This window comes from Schistocerca gregaria, chromosome 8, assembly GCF_023897955.1.
Source record: "Schistocerca gregaria isolate iqSchGreg1 chromosome 8, iqSchGreg1.2, whole genome shotgun sequence".
Classification (NCBI taxonomy): Eukaryota; Metazoa; Arthropoda; class Insecta; order Orthoptera; family Acrididae; genus Schistocerca; species Schistocerca gregaria.
The window spans coordinates 452,499,456-452,514,408 of record NC_064927.1 but is presented as its reverse complement, the minus strand read 5'-3'; the positions used below and the strand labels follow the sequence as shown (position 1 = coordinate 452,514,408).

The 14,953-nt window shown below is 46.6% G+C and overlaps 1 protein-coding gene across 1 annotated transcript in view; it reads left to right on the top strand.

The window, feature by feature from the left end:
• LOC126285239 (homeotic protein female sterile-like) overlaps positions 1-14,953 on the top strand; it is a 41,800-nt gene that overhangs the window by 4,674 nt on the left and 22,173 nt on the right. The window contains exons 3-4 of the mRNA XM_049984536.1: positions 4,290-4,623; positions 13,480-13,779. Of these exons, the coding sequence (XP_049840493.1) occupies positions 4,290-4,623; positions 13,480-13,779 (634 nt within the window). The remainder of the gene's footprint in view (positions 1-4,289; positions 4,624-13,479; positions 13,780-14,953) is intronic.

Below are 14,953 nucleotides of genomic sequence, written 5' to 3'. Positions count from 1 at the left end.
GCAAACCTAATCATTTGCATATTACAGCATCATCTTCCTGTCTGTTAAATTTCTCGTCTGTAGCACGCCATTTTCGTGGGGTAATAATTTTAATGGCCAGTAGTGTATGTTTGATTTGCCTGCCATCATTGGCGATGATGTGGCGCACACGAATAAAGAAATTCTACATGACACGCTGTAGTGTTGGAACACTGATGCTGTCGATGACCTCCTGAATGGCTGTTTTCAGCTCAGCGATGGTGTTGGGGTTATTGCTGTAACGTTGTCTTTGATATAGCCCCACGAAAACAAGTCGCATGTGTTGAGATTCGGAGAATATGGCGACCAATCGAGGCTAATGCCAGTGGCCCCTGGGTACCTCTGAGGCAGAATGTGGTCCTCAAAGTGCTCCTCCAGGACATCAAACACACTCCTGCTTCGATGGGGTCGAGCTCCGTCCTGCATGAACCACATATTCTCGAAATCAGAGTCACTTTTGATAAAGAGGATGAAATTATCTTCCAAAACCTTCACGTACTGTTCAGCAGTCACACTCCCATTAATGAATATCACATCGATTATTCCGACTGGACGTTGCACATCACATATTCACCCGCTGAGGGCGAACAGACTTCTCGATCTCGAAATGCGGATTCTCAGTCCCCCAAATGCGCCAGTTTTGGTTACTGACGAACCCATGCAAATGAAAGTGGGCTGCGTAGCAAAACCAACCAACATCCACATCAAAGTCCTGTTCGTCAATTCTCTAGGCAATAGTGTTGGCGAAACACTACCTCTGTTGCATGTCCCTAGGGCTAATGGCTGATGGGGCTGAGTTTTGTATGGTACAGATGAATGTCTTCAACAACAATGTCGCAGTATCTCCCGGCTGATTGTGCTGCTTGCCTGATCGATTTCCTGGTCTGGTTTTAAACACAGCGCTTGTCTTCTCGATGTTTTCAGGCTTTTTCACCCACTTTGGATGACCGTCAACGTCAACACTGGCATCACGAACACTACCCGTTCTCTCAGACTTCCGAATCAAATTCTTGAATGCCACCAGACTTGGACCGATTGTTTTCAGCTTGAACTCGGTCACAAACTTCCTTAGAGCCGCAGTAGGGCTGCTATTGCTTGCATAGTAGGACTTGACAAGCATTCTACGTTCAGGCACATTTTCATGTGTAAATGGACGACAACAACAAGGCACGTTCGCATACGCGGACTAATTCACATCATGCCCCGCGGCCAACCATCCAGTTTGAACGTCCTAACGCAAACCGGTCAGAAGTAACGACGATTGTATTTCATATAGTTTAATAACTGTCACGCTGTACATAGTTTGACCTGGTGACAGGAAAAGTTTGGTCATCGACCATGGCCTTTACCACCCACCTGAAGCTTCAGCACAGACTGTTCTATCCTCCACTACACTGTGATAATAGATGTAGCCTGCTAAAATAACAATTTTGTTGAGATGGCCATTTTCGCAACACCTGAATGTATAATGAAATAGTTTACAAGAGAAACGTCCTTTGCATGCTTCACAACATTTTTTTTTAATTTTGCTTGTGCACCCAGACGCGTCTCGCCTTTTTAACAAAGTATCATCAGTGGCGTGTACTGGGGTATCATCAGTGGGGTGCACTGGAATATTAGAAGATTTTTTCGTTGTCAGATATATACATTTACAAGCACTCCATGGAATTCTTTTTTACAACCGAATGGAAAGGTACTTACAGATCAGTGGGTAATTCATTATTTGTAAACCAAGCAACTTTCCCACATTTGGAAAATCGGTTGAAAGCTTCCACTGTTTCGTGTAGCCACAATATTTTCGTAACATAACACTGTAACTGCCATTTTCTGTGTCTGGTGTACCACTTGGTAAGTGCTGCCAACTTTCCATGTTTTTTTCTTTCATTTGTCTTTTATTAGACTGTATATATCTTGATGTAAGTTCTCTGTATTGTACAGGGTAGTCCACTGATCGTGACCGCGCCAAATATCTCACGAAATAAGTGTCAAACAAAAAAAAAAAAAAACTACAAAGAACGAAACTTGTCTAGGTTGAAGGGGGAAACCAGATAGCGCTATGGTTGTCCCGCTAGATGGCGCTGTCGTAGGTGAAACGGATATCAACTGCGTTTTTAAATAGGAACCCCCATTTTTTATTACATCTTCGTGTAGTACGTAAAGAAATATGAATTAGTTCTAGCACTTTTTTCGCTTTGTGGTAGATGGCGCTGTAATAGTCGCAGACATATGGCTCACAATTATAGACGAACAGTTGGTAATAGGTAGGTTTTTTTTTAAATTAAAATACAGAACGTAGGTACGTTTGAACATTTTACACTCCTGGAAATGGAAAAAAGAACACATTGACACCGGTGTGTCAGACCCACCATACTTGCTCCGGACACTGCGAGAGGGCTGTACAAGCAATGATCACACGCACGGCACAGCGGACACACCAGGAACCGCGGTGTTGGCCGTCGAATGGCGCTAGCTGCCCAGCATTTGTTCACCGCCGTCGTCAGTGTCAGCCAGTTTGCCGTGGCATACGGAACTCCATCGCAGTCTTTAACACTGGTAGCATGCCGCGACAGCGTGGACGTGAACCGTATGTGCAGTTGACGGACTTTGAGCGAGGGCGTATAGTGGGCATGCGGGAGGCCGGGTGGACGTACCGCCGAATTGCTCAACACGTGGGGCGTGAGGTCTCCACAGTACATCGATGTTGTCGCCAGTGGTCGGCGGAAGGTGCACGTGCCCGTCGACCTGGGAACGGACCGCAGCGACGCACGGATGCACGCCAAGACCGTAGGATCCTACGCAGTGCCGTAGGGGACCGCACCGCCACTTCCCAGCAAATTAGGGACACTGTTGCTCCTGGGGTATCGGCGAGGTCCATTCGCAACCGTCTCCATGAAGCTGGGCTACGGTCACGCACACCGTTAGGCCGTCTTCCGCTCACGCCCCAACATCGTGCAGCCCGCCTCCAGTGGTGTCGCGACAGGCGTGAATGGAGGGACGAATGGAGACGTGTCGTCTTCAGCGATGAGAGTCGCTTCTGCCTTGGTGCCAATGATAGTCGTATGCGTGTTTGGCACCGTGCAGGTGAGCGCCACAATCAGGACTGCATACGACCGAGGCACACAGGGCCAACACCCGGCATCATGGTGTGGGGAGCGATCTCCTACACTGGCCCTACACCTCTGGTGATCGTCGAGGGGACACTGAATAGTGCACAGTACATCCAAACCGTAATCGAACCCATCGTTCTACCATTCCTAGACCGGCAAGGGAACTTGCTGTTCCAAAAGGACAATGCACGTCCGCATGTATCCCGTGCCACCCAACGTGCTCTAGAAGGTGTAAGTCAACTACCCTGGCCAGCAAGATCTCTGGATCTGTCCCCCATTGAGCATGTTTGGGACTGGATGAAGCGTCGTCTCACGCGGTCTGCACGTCCAGCACGAACGCTGGTCCAACTGAGGCGCCAGGTGGAAATGGCATGGCAAGCCGTTCCACAGGACTACATCCAGCATCGCTACGATCGTCTCCATGGGAGAATAGCAGCCTGCATTGCTGCGAAATGTGGATATACACTGTACTAGTGCCGACATTGTGCATGCTCTGTTGCCTGTGTCTATGTGCCTGTGGTTCTGTCAGTGTGATCATGTGATGTATCTGACCCCAGGAATGTGTCAATAAAGTTTCCCCTTCCTGGGACAATGAATTCACGGTGTTGTTATTTCAATTTCCAGGAGTGTATTTCGGTTGTTCTAATGTGATACATGTACCTTTGTGAGCTTACTTCTGAGAACGCATGCTGTTACAGCGTGATTACCGGTAAATACCACACTAATGCAATAAATGCTCAAAATGATGCCCGTCAACCTCAGTGCATTTGGCAATACGTGTAACGACATTCCTCTCAACAGCGAGTAGTTCACCTTCGTATAGTGCATTGACAATGCGCCGACGCATACTGTCAGGCGTTGTCCGTGGATCACGACAGCAAATATCCTTCAACTTTCCCCACAGAAAGAAAATCCGGGGACGCGAGATCCAGTGAACGTGCGGTGGTGCTTCGACAACCAATCCAGCTGTCATTAACTATGCTATTCAACATTAGGCACCCGACATTTTCCCATTGCTTATGTCCACCGATAGTTATGCTGATACGGAAAGACCTGTACAGGACACGCTAGTGTGGAGGGCAAGTCATAGGGCTGAAAACATCAACAGTAAGAGTAACAATAAGAGCGGGAGGAGTAGAGTAATTGTGTACGCTGGTGTGCCAGGTTCCACAGCAGTGGGGAGGTGGCGTCTGCCGGCGGCGTAGACGAAGCTCACCTGCCGCCCGCCGACGACTGCTCCGCCACGTCCGCCTCCACGTCCGCCTCCACCTGCAGCGGCAGAAGCGACCTCTTGGACCCTGAGGAGGAGGGGGAGGGGCAGCACAGCGCCTGGAGCGCCTCCAAGGCCGCCGCCAGGGGGCAGGACTGCGGCAGCAGCAGAGCCCTCAGCAGAGCCGGGAGCAGCGACACAAACGGTGGAGCCGCGGGGCACTACGCGGTACACTCCTCAGACGGCGAGCAGCAGGACGCCAGCGGCAGCTACGTCACCGTCTGCCAGGTGTGTGCTCCCGCCGTTACCGTGCTGTGCTGTGCTCTGCTCTGGTACCACACGTCGCCCAGCCTCGGTCACGATCTCAGCGGATCGACCTCTGCGAGATCTTCCCGCGGTACCTGTGCGCGTGTTTCATCGCGACCTAACTTCGATCCTTGTCAGCATCGAATTTTCTTATTCGGAGAAGACACAAGGAGCCATGTTTTCCTTCCTAAAAACATTCTAAGGCCACGATCGCGCAAGTGTTTCATCATTTAAATCAACCGGTTTCGACAGACTTTGCTGTCATCTTCAGGTCTTAAAGAATCTTTTTGTTACGAGACCTGTTCATTTTCAGTTGAACCGGGCGTCAAATTGAAATTTTTGAATGTTTCGAATGTGCCCAGCTTATGTGTACTGTGTTTTAGTGACGTAACAATCATCTCCGAGTGGTATTAGCCATTGGCACAAGGTGCTTCATGTTTATAAATAGTCTACTAAGGACATTGTAATTCTGTCAGAGACATCAAAGGACTTGGAAGAGCAGTTGAACGGAATGGGCAGTGTCTTGAAAGGAGGATATAAGATGAACATCAACAAAAGCAAAACGACGATAATGGAATGTAGTCGAATTGGTGATGCCGAGGGAATTAGATTAGGAAATGAGACACTTAAAGTAATAAAGGAGTTTTGCTATTCGGGGAGCAAAATAACTGATGATGGTCGAAGTAGAGAGGATATAAAATGTAGACTGGCAATGGCAAGAAAAGCGTTTCTGAAGAAGAGAAATTTGTTAACATCCAGTATTGATTTTAAGTGTCAGGAAGTTTTTTCTGAAACTATTTGTATGGAGTGTAGCCATGTATGGAAGTGAGACACGGACGATACATAGCTTAGACAAGATGAAAATAGAAGCTTTCGAAATGTGGTGCTACAGAAGAATGCTGAAGATTAGATGGGTAGATCATATAACTAATGAGGAGGTATTGAATAGGATTGGGGAGAAGAGATGTTTGTGGCACAACTTGAATAGAAGAACGGATCGCTTGGTAGGTCATGTTCTGAGGCATCAAGCGATCACCAATTCAGAATTGGAGGGCAGCGTGGAGTGTAAAAATCGTAGAGGGAGGCCAAGAGATGAATACACTAAGCAGATTCAGAAGGATGTAGGTTGCAGTAGGTACTGGGAGATGAAGAAGCTTGCACAGGATAGATTAGCATTGGAGAGCTGCATCAAAACAGTCTCAGGACTGAAGACAACAACAGCAACGACAAACTTTCCATAATGTGCTGTTTTTTATCCACATAACAACTTGGTGCGAGGCGCAACTTATAATGCAAACGTTTCGCAAGTAAAATATTTTTTAAAACCTGATGATGATAGCAAAGTCTGTCGAAACCGGATGATTTAAATAACGAAATATTTATGCGATCTTAGCTTTAGAATGTTTTTAGCTTGCCAGCATCGTCTGTTTTTTCTCTGCAAGTGAAGCCGCTGTTCGTTTGGTAGCCCCTCTCTTCTTCTACTTCATAACCTTCTACTCGTGATGGCCAACTGTCTCGAGTATTCACGTACTAGGACAGCGACGATCGCGGACCGCTCTTGCTGTCGCTCACCTCTCCACGTCACTCACCACTGCTGTCCGACCGGTGATGTTGGTGTTGGTTGCTGTTGTTGTTGTTGTTGTTGTTGTTGTCTTTGCCTTATTTCCTGAGTGACAACGTGCCTGCAACTTCGGGAATCGCACCTGGAACCTTCCCTCCACTGCAGAATCGAACAGCAACTTTGGTGTTCCAAATTGTTGAGCCTTTTGTGGCCACATTTTTGACCTATCGCCTCTTGACCTTCGGCCGACGTTCATTTAACGATTTTTCCGATGCTTCAACAGCACGAGCGGCTGCCTCTATCAAAGGTTCACCCTCTGGTCCGCCACCAGCAGTGAGGGGTAAACCTTTGATAGAGGCAGCCCTAAGTGCTCCCGAAACTTCACAAAAAAATCGTTAAAAAATGCCAGTGGAAGTGCCTGACACAAAAGCCTAGATGCAATACGTTAAGGGGGTAGGGCGTCAAACGGGCAGACTTGGAGAGGCACCACACATTTTAATTTCCACTGTCTATACTTTTACCAATAAATTCATAAAACTTTGTCAACACGACCAGGAAGGATTCAGGATTCAAACTCATAGCAATGTAAGTTCAAAAGTACAACAAAATAATTTTTTTTTTACGTGTGAAATTTCATGATTTTTTTCACTTACTCTTGGCTGCATTTGTTGCTATAGGTACACTTTTCTTCACAAGTAAGAGAGATTCTTCGATGAATTTTGCACGGCGTACAAACCACACCTAAAGGTGTATGAAACTCTAGAATTTATTTAATTTCTGAAAAAATGAATGAGCTGTTACATTTAGGAAAAAACTCAAATTTTATGGTTAATTATCAAAATTTTTAGCACAGTTTTTAATAGATTTGGAAAAGTCTAGAGTTTCATACACCTGTAAGTATGGTTTGTATGCTGTGCAAAATTCATCGAAGAATCTCCCTTACTTGTGAAGAAAAACGTACCTATATCAACGAATGCAGCCAATGGTAAGAAAAAAATGACATTTCACATGTAAAAAAATATATATTTTGTTATATTTTTGAACTTCCACTGCTATAAGCGTGAATCCTGAACTCTTCCTGGTCATGCTGACAAAGTTTCATGAATTTATTTGTAAAAGTATAGGCAGTCGAAATTAAAATGTCCTGTGGTGCCTCTCCTGCTCCAAGTCGGCCCGATTGACGTCCTACCCCCCCCCCCCCCCCCTTTAACTCTGCGAGTGTCAGTCCTTGTAACTTGACGTCTATCGAGACTGCAAAAGTCGTCGCAAAGCAGACTATTTCACCGCGCTCCTGCCTTCCACATTCAAGTTTCTTCCGTTTTCCCATAAATCAGTCAAGGTGAAAGCTGCGATGTTTCTCTGAAGACGACACTGCCCTTTTATTGCGCCATCTTCGCCCCCAGCCCGAGCTTTTGCCCTTTAATTACCGACCTACTCGTCGACGGGGCGTTAATGCTTATCCTTTATCCTCAGTGTTAGAAACTGAACTTGCTTTCTTGCTCACTTGAGTGTCTACCCTCCAACGAGCCGTCGACAATGAGATCACTACACTCCGATTAAAACACGTGATACAGCAAAATCAATGGAGTCTTTGTGTCGACGAGAGTGGAAAAGAGCAAGCAACAGTAGTTGCAGTAATACGACATCGTCAACCTTCAACGTCAAATGGTAGATTCATTCGAAATTAAAAAACTGCTCGTCGATAAAGAGACGCATACAGTCATAAATAGTACCGTTTGGCGAATTTCCAACTGCAGTGCGCCTATATCCAAGTTTTCCACTGCGTATGTGCAATTGAAGAGCCTAAGACATTCGGAATTGTTACTCGGTGCGAGAGAGAAACTACGATCGCAGCACGGTAAGAGAAGCAGACACGGCGTTCGCGTTCTTCCGAGTATTCAGTGTTTTCGCAGGCGCAGGTTTCTGAAGGTCAGTGCGCGCGGACTCGGAATACGTACTGCTGGATGGGCGTGGTCGTATCTTCCCCGCTGTGGCGCAGGCCTCTACAAACGCCAGCGGGGCGATCTCGCTTAGCTTACGTGTTTTGTTTCTATATTACGCGCGTTCCAGCGCGTCACTTCTCCAACTGCCGTTCAGAATTCTTACCACCGATGTAAGGTTGCGTTTCAACACCCATTGTTTTAACACCCACTGTTGCCCCCAGCCCAGTGTCTGTGCATTAACTACACTGGTATGTCATGCAGCCAGAAAATTTGTTGCTGTTTCTGCCTGAAACACTTGTACGCGTAAGTTCGCTACTTTCTCTGGGACAATAGGACATACTCCCTCCCTCTCTCTCTTTCGCTCTCTGGTGGCGTCGCTCTTCGACCCCTCGGTTTGAAATCGCTTCTAGTAAGTCTACCATTTTAAAGCCATAGTTCGGTACCGATTCAAGGGAATTTCCTTCACGTCTTTTGGATGTCTTTGGAATAACACAAGATGTGATACGAGGCCGTTGGGATCCAGCACGGCGTTCCGTATTACCCTCCTGAACCCACCGATTCCATATTCTGCTAACAGTTATTGGATCTCGACCATCGCGAGCAGCAATGTCGCGATACGATAAAGTGCAATCGCGATAGGCTAAAATCCGACCTTTGTCAATGTCGGAAACGTGATGGTACGCATTTCTCCTCCTTACACGAGGCATCACAACAACGTTTCACCTGAGAACGCCGGTCAACTGCTGTTTGTGTATGAAAAATCGGTGAGATACTTTCCTAGTGTCAGCACGATGTAGGTGTAGCCACCGGCGCCAACCTTGTGTGAATGCACTGAGAAGATAATCATTTGCATATCACAGCATCTGCTTCCTGTCGGTTAAATTTCGCGTCTGTAGCACGTCATCTTCGTGGTGTAGCAATTTTAATGGCCAGTAGTGTATGTGGTGGACGCGTCGTAGGAAGCAGATGGGCCCCCTGTGAACAGGCTCTCGCCTACGTAGCTGATGGCAGTGACAGAATAGATAGAAATCGAACAGCGTTGGCCGGTTTTTGATTTCCTTATGGTTGTTGGCAACGGTAGCTCACAGGCGACATTTTGTGAAGTGAGTCGATATCTACTGAAGTTCAAGAGACACGGGCAGGAGTTAAGAATCACTGAAATGTATGAAAGATCCCAGTGTACTGAGTAGTGACAACGTAGACGCGTCACACACTCGCTTAGTCAGTTAGCTGAAGCTGGCGGCGAATACATTTAGATGTGCATCGAGTCACTTACTCACCGCCAGTGGCCACGACAGCGATTTATTCTATTAATACATACCAAGGAGTGTTCACTGCAAGCGCCACTAAGAAGTGTGGTGATAAACTTTTGTTTAAACAAAACACTACTGAATCTTTTTGAGCTTTTGCAATAAATATTCTGTTACAAACAGCACGCACAATATACAATTTTAGCCAGCGATTAAATACAAAAGCCAAGATCCATAGCGCCTTCAACACATTCATCGAATAATTATTATAGACTCAACAACAAATTATCTGAAACTTCCTAGCAGATTAAAACTGTGTGCCGAACCGAGACTCGCAGTCGGGATCTTTGCCTTTCGCCGGCAAGTGCTCTACCAACTCTTCCAACTGGTAGAGCACTTGCCCGCGAAAGGCAAAGATCCCGAGTTCGAGTCTCGGTCCGGAACACAGTTTTAATTAGCCAGGAAGTTTCATATCAGCGCACACTCCGCTGCAGAGTGAAAATCTCATTCTGGAAACATCCCCCAGGCTGTGGCTAAGTCATGTCTCCGCAATATCCTTTCTTTCAGGAGTGCTAGTTCTGCAGGGTTCGCAGGAGAGCTTCTGTAAAGTTTGGAAGGTAGGACACGAGATACTGGAGGAAGTAAAGCTGTGAGGACGGGGCGTGAGTCGTGCTTGGGTAGCTCAGTTGGCAGGGCACTCGCCCGCGAAAGGCAAAGGTCCCGAGTTCGAGTCTCAGTGGGGCACACAGTTTTAATCTGCCAGGAAGTTTCATATCAGTGCACACTCCGCTGCAGAGTGAAAATCTCATTCTGAAAACTAATTATCTTCTTAATTATGTAACCTGATCTGATTAGGACAATGGGAGCCTGTCTTGCGTTGGCCCAGAGTTTCACACATACGATACCTACTTTACATGATAGTTGCGTAAGAAATACCAATTTTAATATGACAAATAGTATTAAAACGACCTGAGCGCCTGAAGGGGCAGTGGGAATAAAAAATACTATGAACTAGTAGAGTTAATACTGGTTGTACTGGTACCCCAGCAACTGCTGGGCGCTATTTTACAATACTAGGCCAACGGTGAGTCCTGTACCTACTTGTTCCAGGTTCGCCTTTGCGTAAATACGAAACGGTAACCCACGCAGAAAACGTTCAGATGGGAAGCTGTAACGCATTTAATCTAGAACTCTGCTGTCTAACCTGTGGTCGTTGCAGTTGAGGGTCTCGGTCGGTAGGTGGGGCGACAAGGGTTCATATCCGCGCTCGTTCAGTGAATGCTGGGAGGGCCCCCTTCAGAGCAGGCGGCAGCCGCAGCTATGCCAGCAGGCGACAACTCTCAGCTTCCAAAGGCGGCCAGTCCCGCCACCTGGCGCCCAGACGCCCACGCTAGCAGGACACGCCCCCTTCTCCAGCTTACACCCAACGGTGTGTGGAGAGGGGCACTTTACGTGCCACTGTCATTACCTCCCTTTTCTGTTCCAGTTGCGTATGGTTCGCGGGAAGAACGACTGTCGGAAAGCCTCCGTGCGCGCTCGAATCTCTCTAGTTTTACATTCGTGATCTCCTCGGGAGGTATAAGTAGGTGGAAGCAATATATTCCATACCTCATCCAGAAACGCACCCTCTCGAAACCTGGACAGCAAGCTACACCGCGACGCAGAGCGCCTCTCTTGCAGAGTCTGCCGCCTGAGTTTGCTAAACATCTCCGTAACGCTATCACGGTTACCAAATAACCCTGTGACGAAACGCGCCGCTCTTCTTTGGATCTTCTCTATCTCCTCTGTCAACCCGTCCTGGTACGGATCCCACACTGATGAGCAATACTCAAGTATAGATCGAACGAGTGTTTTGTAAGCGACCTCCTTTGTTGATGGCCTACATTTTCTAAGGACTCTCCCAATGAATCTCAACCTGGTACCCGCCTTACCAACATTTAATTTTATATGATCATTCCACTTCAAATCGTTCCGTACGCATACTCCCAGATATTTTACAGAAGTAACTGCTACCAGTGTTTGTTCCGCTATCATATAATCATACAATAAAGGATCATTCTTTCTATGTATTCGCAACACATTACATTTGTCTATTTTAAGCGTCAGTTGCCACTCCCTGCACCAAGTGCCTATCTGCTACGGATCTTCCTACACTTCGCTACAAATTTTCTAATGCTGCAACTTCTCTGTATACTACAGCATCATCCGCGAAAAGCTGCATGGAACTTCCGACACTATCTACTAGGTCATTTACATATATTGTGAAAAGCAATGGTCCCATAACACTCCCCTGTGGCATGCCAGAGGTTACTTTAACGTCTGTAGACGTCTCTCCATTGAGAACAACATGCTGTGTTCTGTTCGCTAAAAAGTCTTCAATCCAGCCACCCAGCTGGTCTGATATTCCGTAGGCTCTTACTTTGTTTATCAAGCGACAGTGCGGAACAGTATCGAACGCCTTCCGGAAGTCAAGGAAAATGGCATCTACCTGTGAGCCTGTATCTAATATTTTCTGGGTCTCATGAACAAATAAAGTGAGATGGGTCTCACACGATCGCTGTTTCCGGAATCCATGTTGATTCCTACAGAGTAGATTCTGGGTTTCCAAAAACGACATGATAATCGAGCAAAAAACATGTTCTAAAATTCTACAACAGATCGATGTCAGAGATATAGGTCTATAGTTTTGCGCATCTTCTCGGCGACCCTTCTTGAAGACTGGGACTACCTGTGCTCTTTTCCAATCATTTGGAACCTTCCGCTCCTCTAGAGACTTGCGGTACACGGCTGTTAGAAGGGGCAAGTTCTTTCGCGTTCTTTGTGTAGGATCAAATTAGTATCCCGTCACGTCCAGTGTGCTTTCTTCTGCTGACAAGGGAACCTCTCCATCACCCCCCCCCCCCCCCCCTCAGATTTAGTTGTAAACATCAAGGAGAATGTGAGTTCGGGAGCGCCGTGGTCCCTTTGTTAGCGTGAGCAGCTGCGGAACGAGAGGTCCTTGGTTCAAGTCTTCCCTCGAGTGAATATTTTAATTTTTTTATTTTCAGACAATTATCAAATTTCGGGCACTCACACATAATCAACTTCGCTCTCCAAAATTTCAGGACATGTTCAGATTTGCTTGGACATATGCAGGATTTGACGGTCTACACACAGAAAACATATGTTTTGACAGAGGACAGGGAAAACTGTGCGACTGTGAACTGTTTCATTCATTTGTTGCAGTTTATGTCACAAACTGCTATTTTTTCATCACTTTTTTGGGAGTGATTATAACATCCACAAGAAAACCTAAATCGGGCAAGCTAGAAGAATCTTTTTACCCATTCGCCAAGTGTACAAGTTGGGTGGGTCGACAACATATTCCTGTCATGTGACGCACATGCCGTCACCAGTGTCGTATAAAATGTATCAGACGTGTTTTCGTGTGTAGGAATCGGTTGACCTCGCGATCACATGTTTTCGGTTCCCATTGGAGAGGCACGTCCTTTCGTCAACTAATCGCACGGTTTTGCGGTGCGATCGCAAAACACATACACTAAACTTATTACAGTGAACAGAGACGTCAATGAACGAATATACAGATCATAACTTCGCGAAAATAAAGAAAGTAAAGTTCTCCGTCGAGGGAAGACTTGAACCAAGGACCTCTCGTTCCGCAGCTGCTCACGCTAACCACGGGACCACGGCGCTCCTGAACTCACATTCATCTTGATGTTGCATATGTTGCGCATGGACTACTCAGTTTGTATATATTGCTTATTTTTTTCATAGTTCCACACAACTTCTTCCTGTTTTCTCGGTTGATCTGTGTTCAGTTTTTCAAGGCCTATCCACTGTGCCAACTTATAACTAAATCTGAGAGAGGAGCGAAGGGGAGGTTCCCTTGTGTGTGATTTCAGTTGCTTTTCTATTCCTTTGACACTTATTTCGATGAGCCATTTTTTCGTCCGTGCGAGGATTTAGAGAAGGAACTGCAGTGCGGTCTTCCCCTGTGAAACCGTTGTCGGGTGTGTCCATCCCCCGTTAAGCCAGAAGCTAGTATTGTAGCGGCAGCAGGAGCTTATCGCGGTGGTACTTTCAGAACCTGCAGGCGGACAGTGAGTCTGAAGCAGAGCCAGAACCAGCAGAGGCAGCAGAAGGGGATGAGAGAGCCGGTGGCACCGGCGGAGGCTGCTGCACTCTGACCAGGAGCAGGGCGAGAACCAGGAGCTCTGCCGGCAGAAGCAGAAGTAGCAGCAACAGCAGCAGCAGAAGCAGGGGGCAGCGAGGGACAGCCGACCGCTGCGGCGGCGGATCTCAGCAGCAGCCGCAACAACAACAACAACAACAACAACAACAACAACAACATCAAGACCCAGAAGACATGTCGCGCCGGCCACAGGTACATGTACACCACACTCGCACAGTAACAACCGCCCACCGTGGAAGACGTTATCTGCACGGCGGAGATGACAACCTCCTTAGAGTAAGGGTTGAAACGTCCCCTTAGAAAAATTTATGAATGACTGTGCTGATAAACATCTTGCATTATTTGATTTTCAAAAAGGTGAGCAGAACTGAATGTACTCAGACATTTCGCTCTTGACCTATTCTGATCAACACTAAGCTGAAACACAATATTTTTAGCGCAACGCAATCCTACTTTCAAAAATTCCTACAAAGGAATGGGCTTGACTAACAATAACCTATACCTTTGATGAACCACTTACCTCACAAAAATCTTCGTTACTCGAACTACTGCAATACAGCGAGCGCCTCTACTGCCGGCTAAATAAACGATTCTAACTACTGAGGGCACTAACTACTGATAGGCATAGTTAGCAAATGAAAGGTATTGACGGCCCGGGTGGTCGAGCGGTTCTAGGCGCTACAGTCTGGAACCGCGCGACCGCTACAGCCGCAGGTTCGAAACCTGCCTCCGGCATGGAAGTGTGTGATGTCCTTAGGTCAGTTAGGTATAAGTAGTTCTAAGGGACTTTAATGACCATAGAAGTTAAGTCCCATAGTGCTCAGACCCATTTGAAAGATTTTCATAGAGAACAAACAATGTATTTACCTTAATAATGTTCCAAAGTCATAATATATACAGTGTGTTACAAAAAGGTACGGCCAAACTTTCAGGAAACATTCCTCACACACAAATAAAGAAAAGATGTGTCCGGAAACGCTTAATTTCCATGTTAGAGCTCATTTTAGTTTCGTCATTCCAACGTGATCAAATTGTAAATTTTCACAATCAACATGTGTGGGCTGACCAGAATCCGCACGCAATTGTGCAATCACGTCATCAACACATATTTTCTGTGAATGTTTGGGCAGGCATTGTTAGTGATGTCTCGATTGGGCCCCATGTTCTTCCACCTACGCTCAATGGAGCACGTTATCATGATTTCATATGGGATACTCTACCTGTGCTGCTAGAACATGTGCCTTTACAAGGACGACAAAACATGTGGTTCATGCATGGAGCTCCTGCACATTTCTGTCAAAGTGTTCGTACGCTTCTCAACAACAGATTCGGTGACCGATGGATTGGTAGAGGTGGACCAATTCCG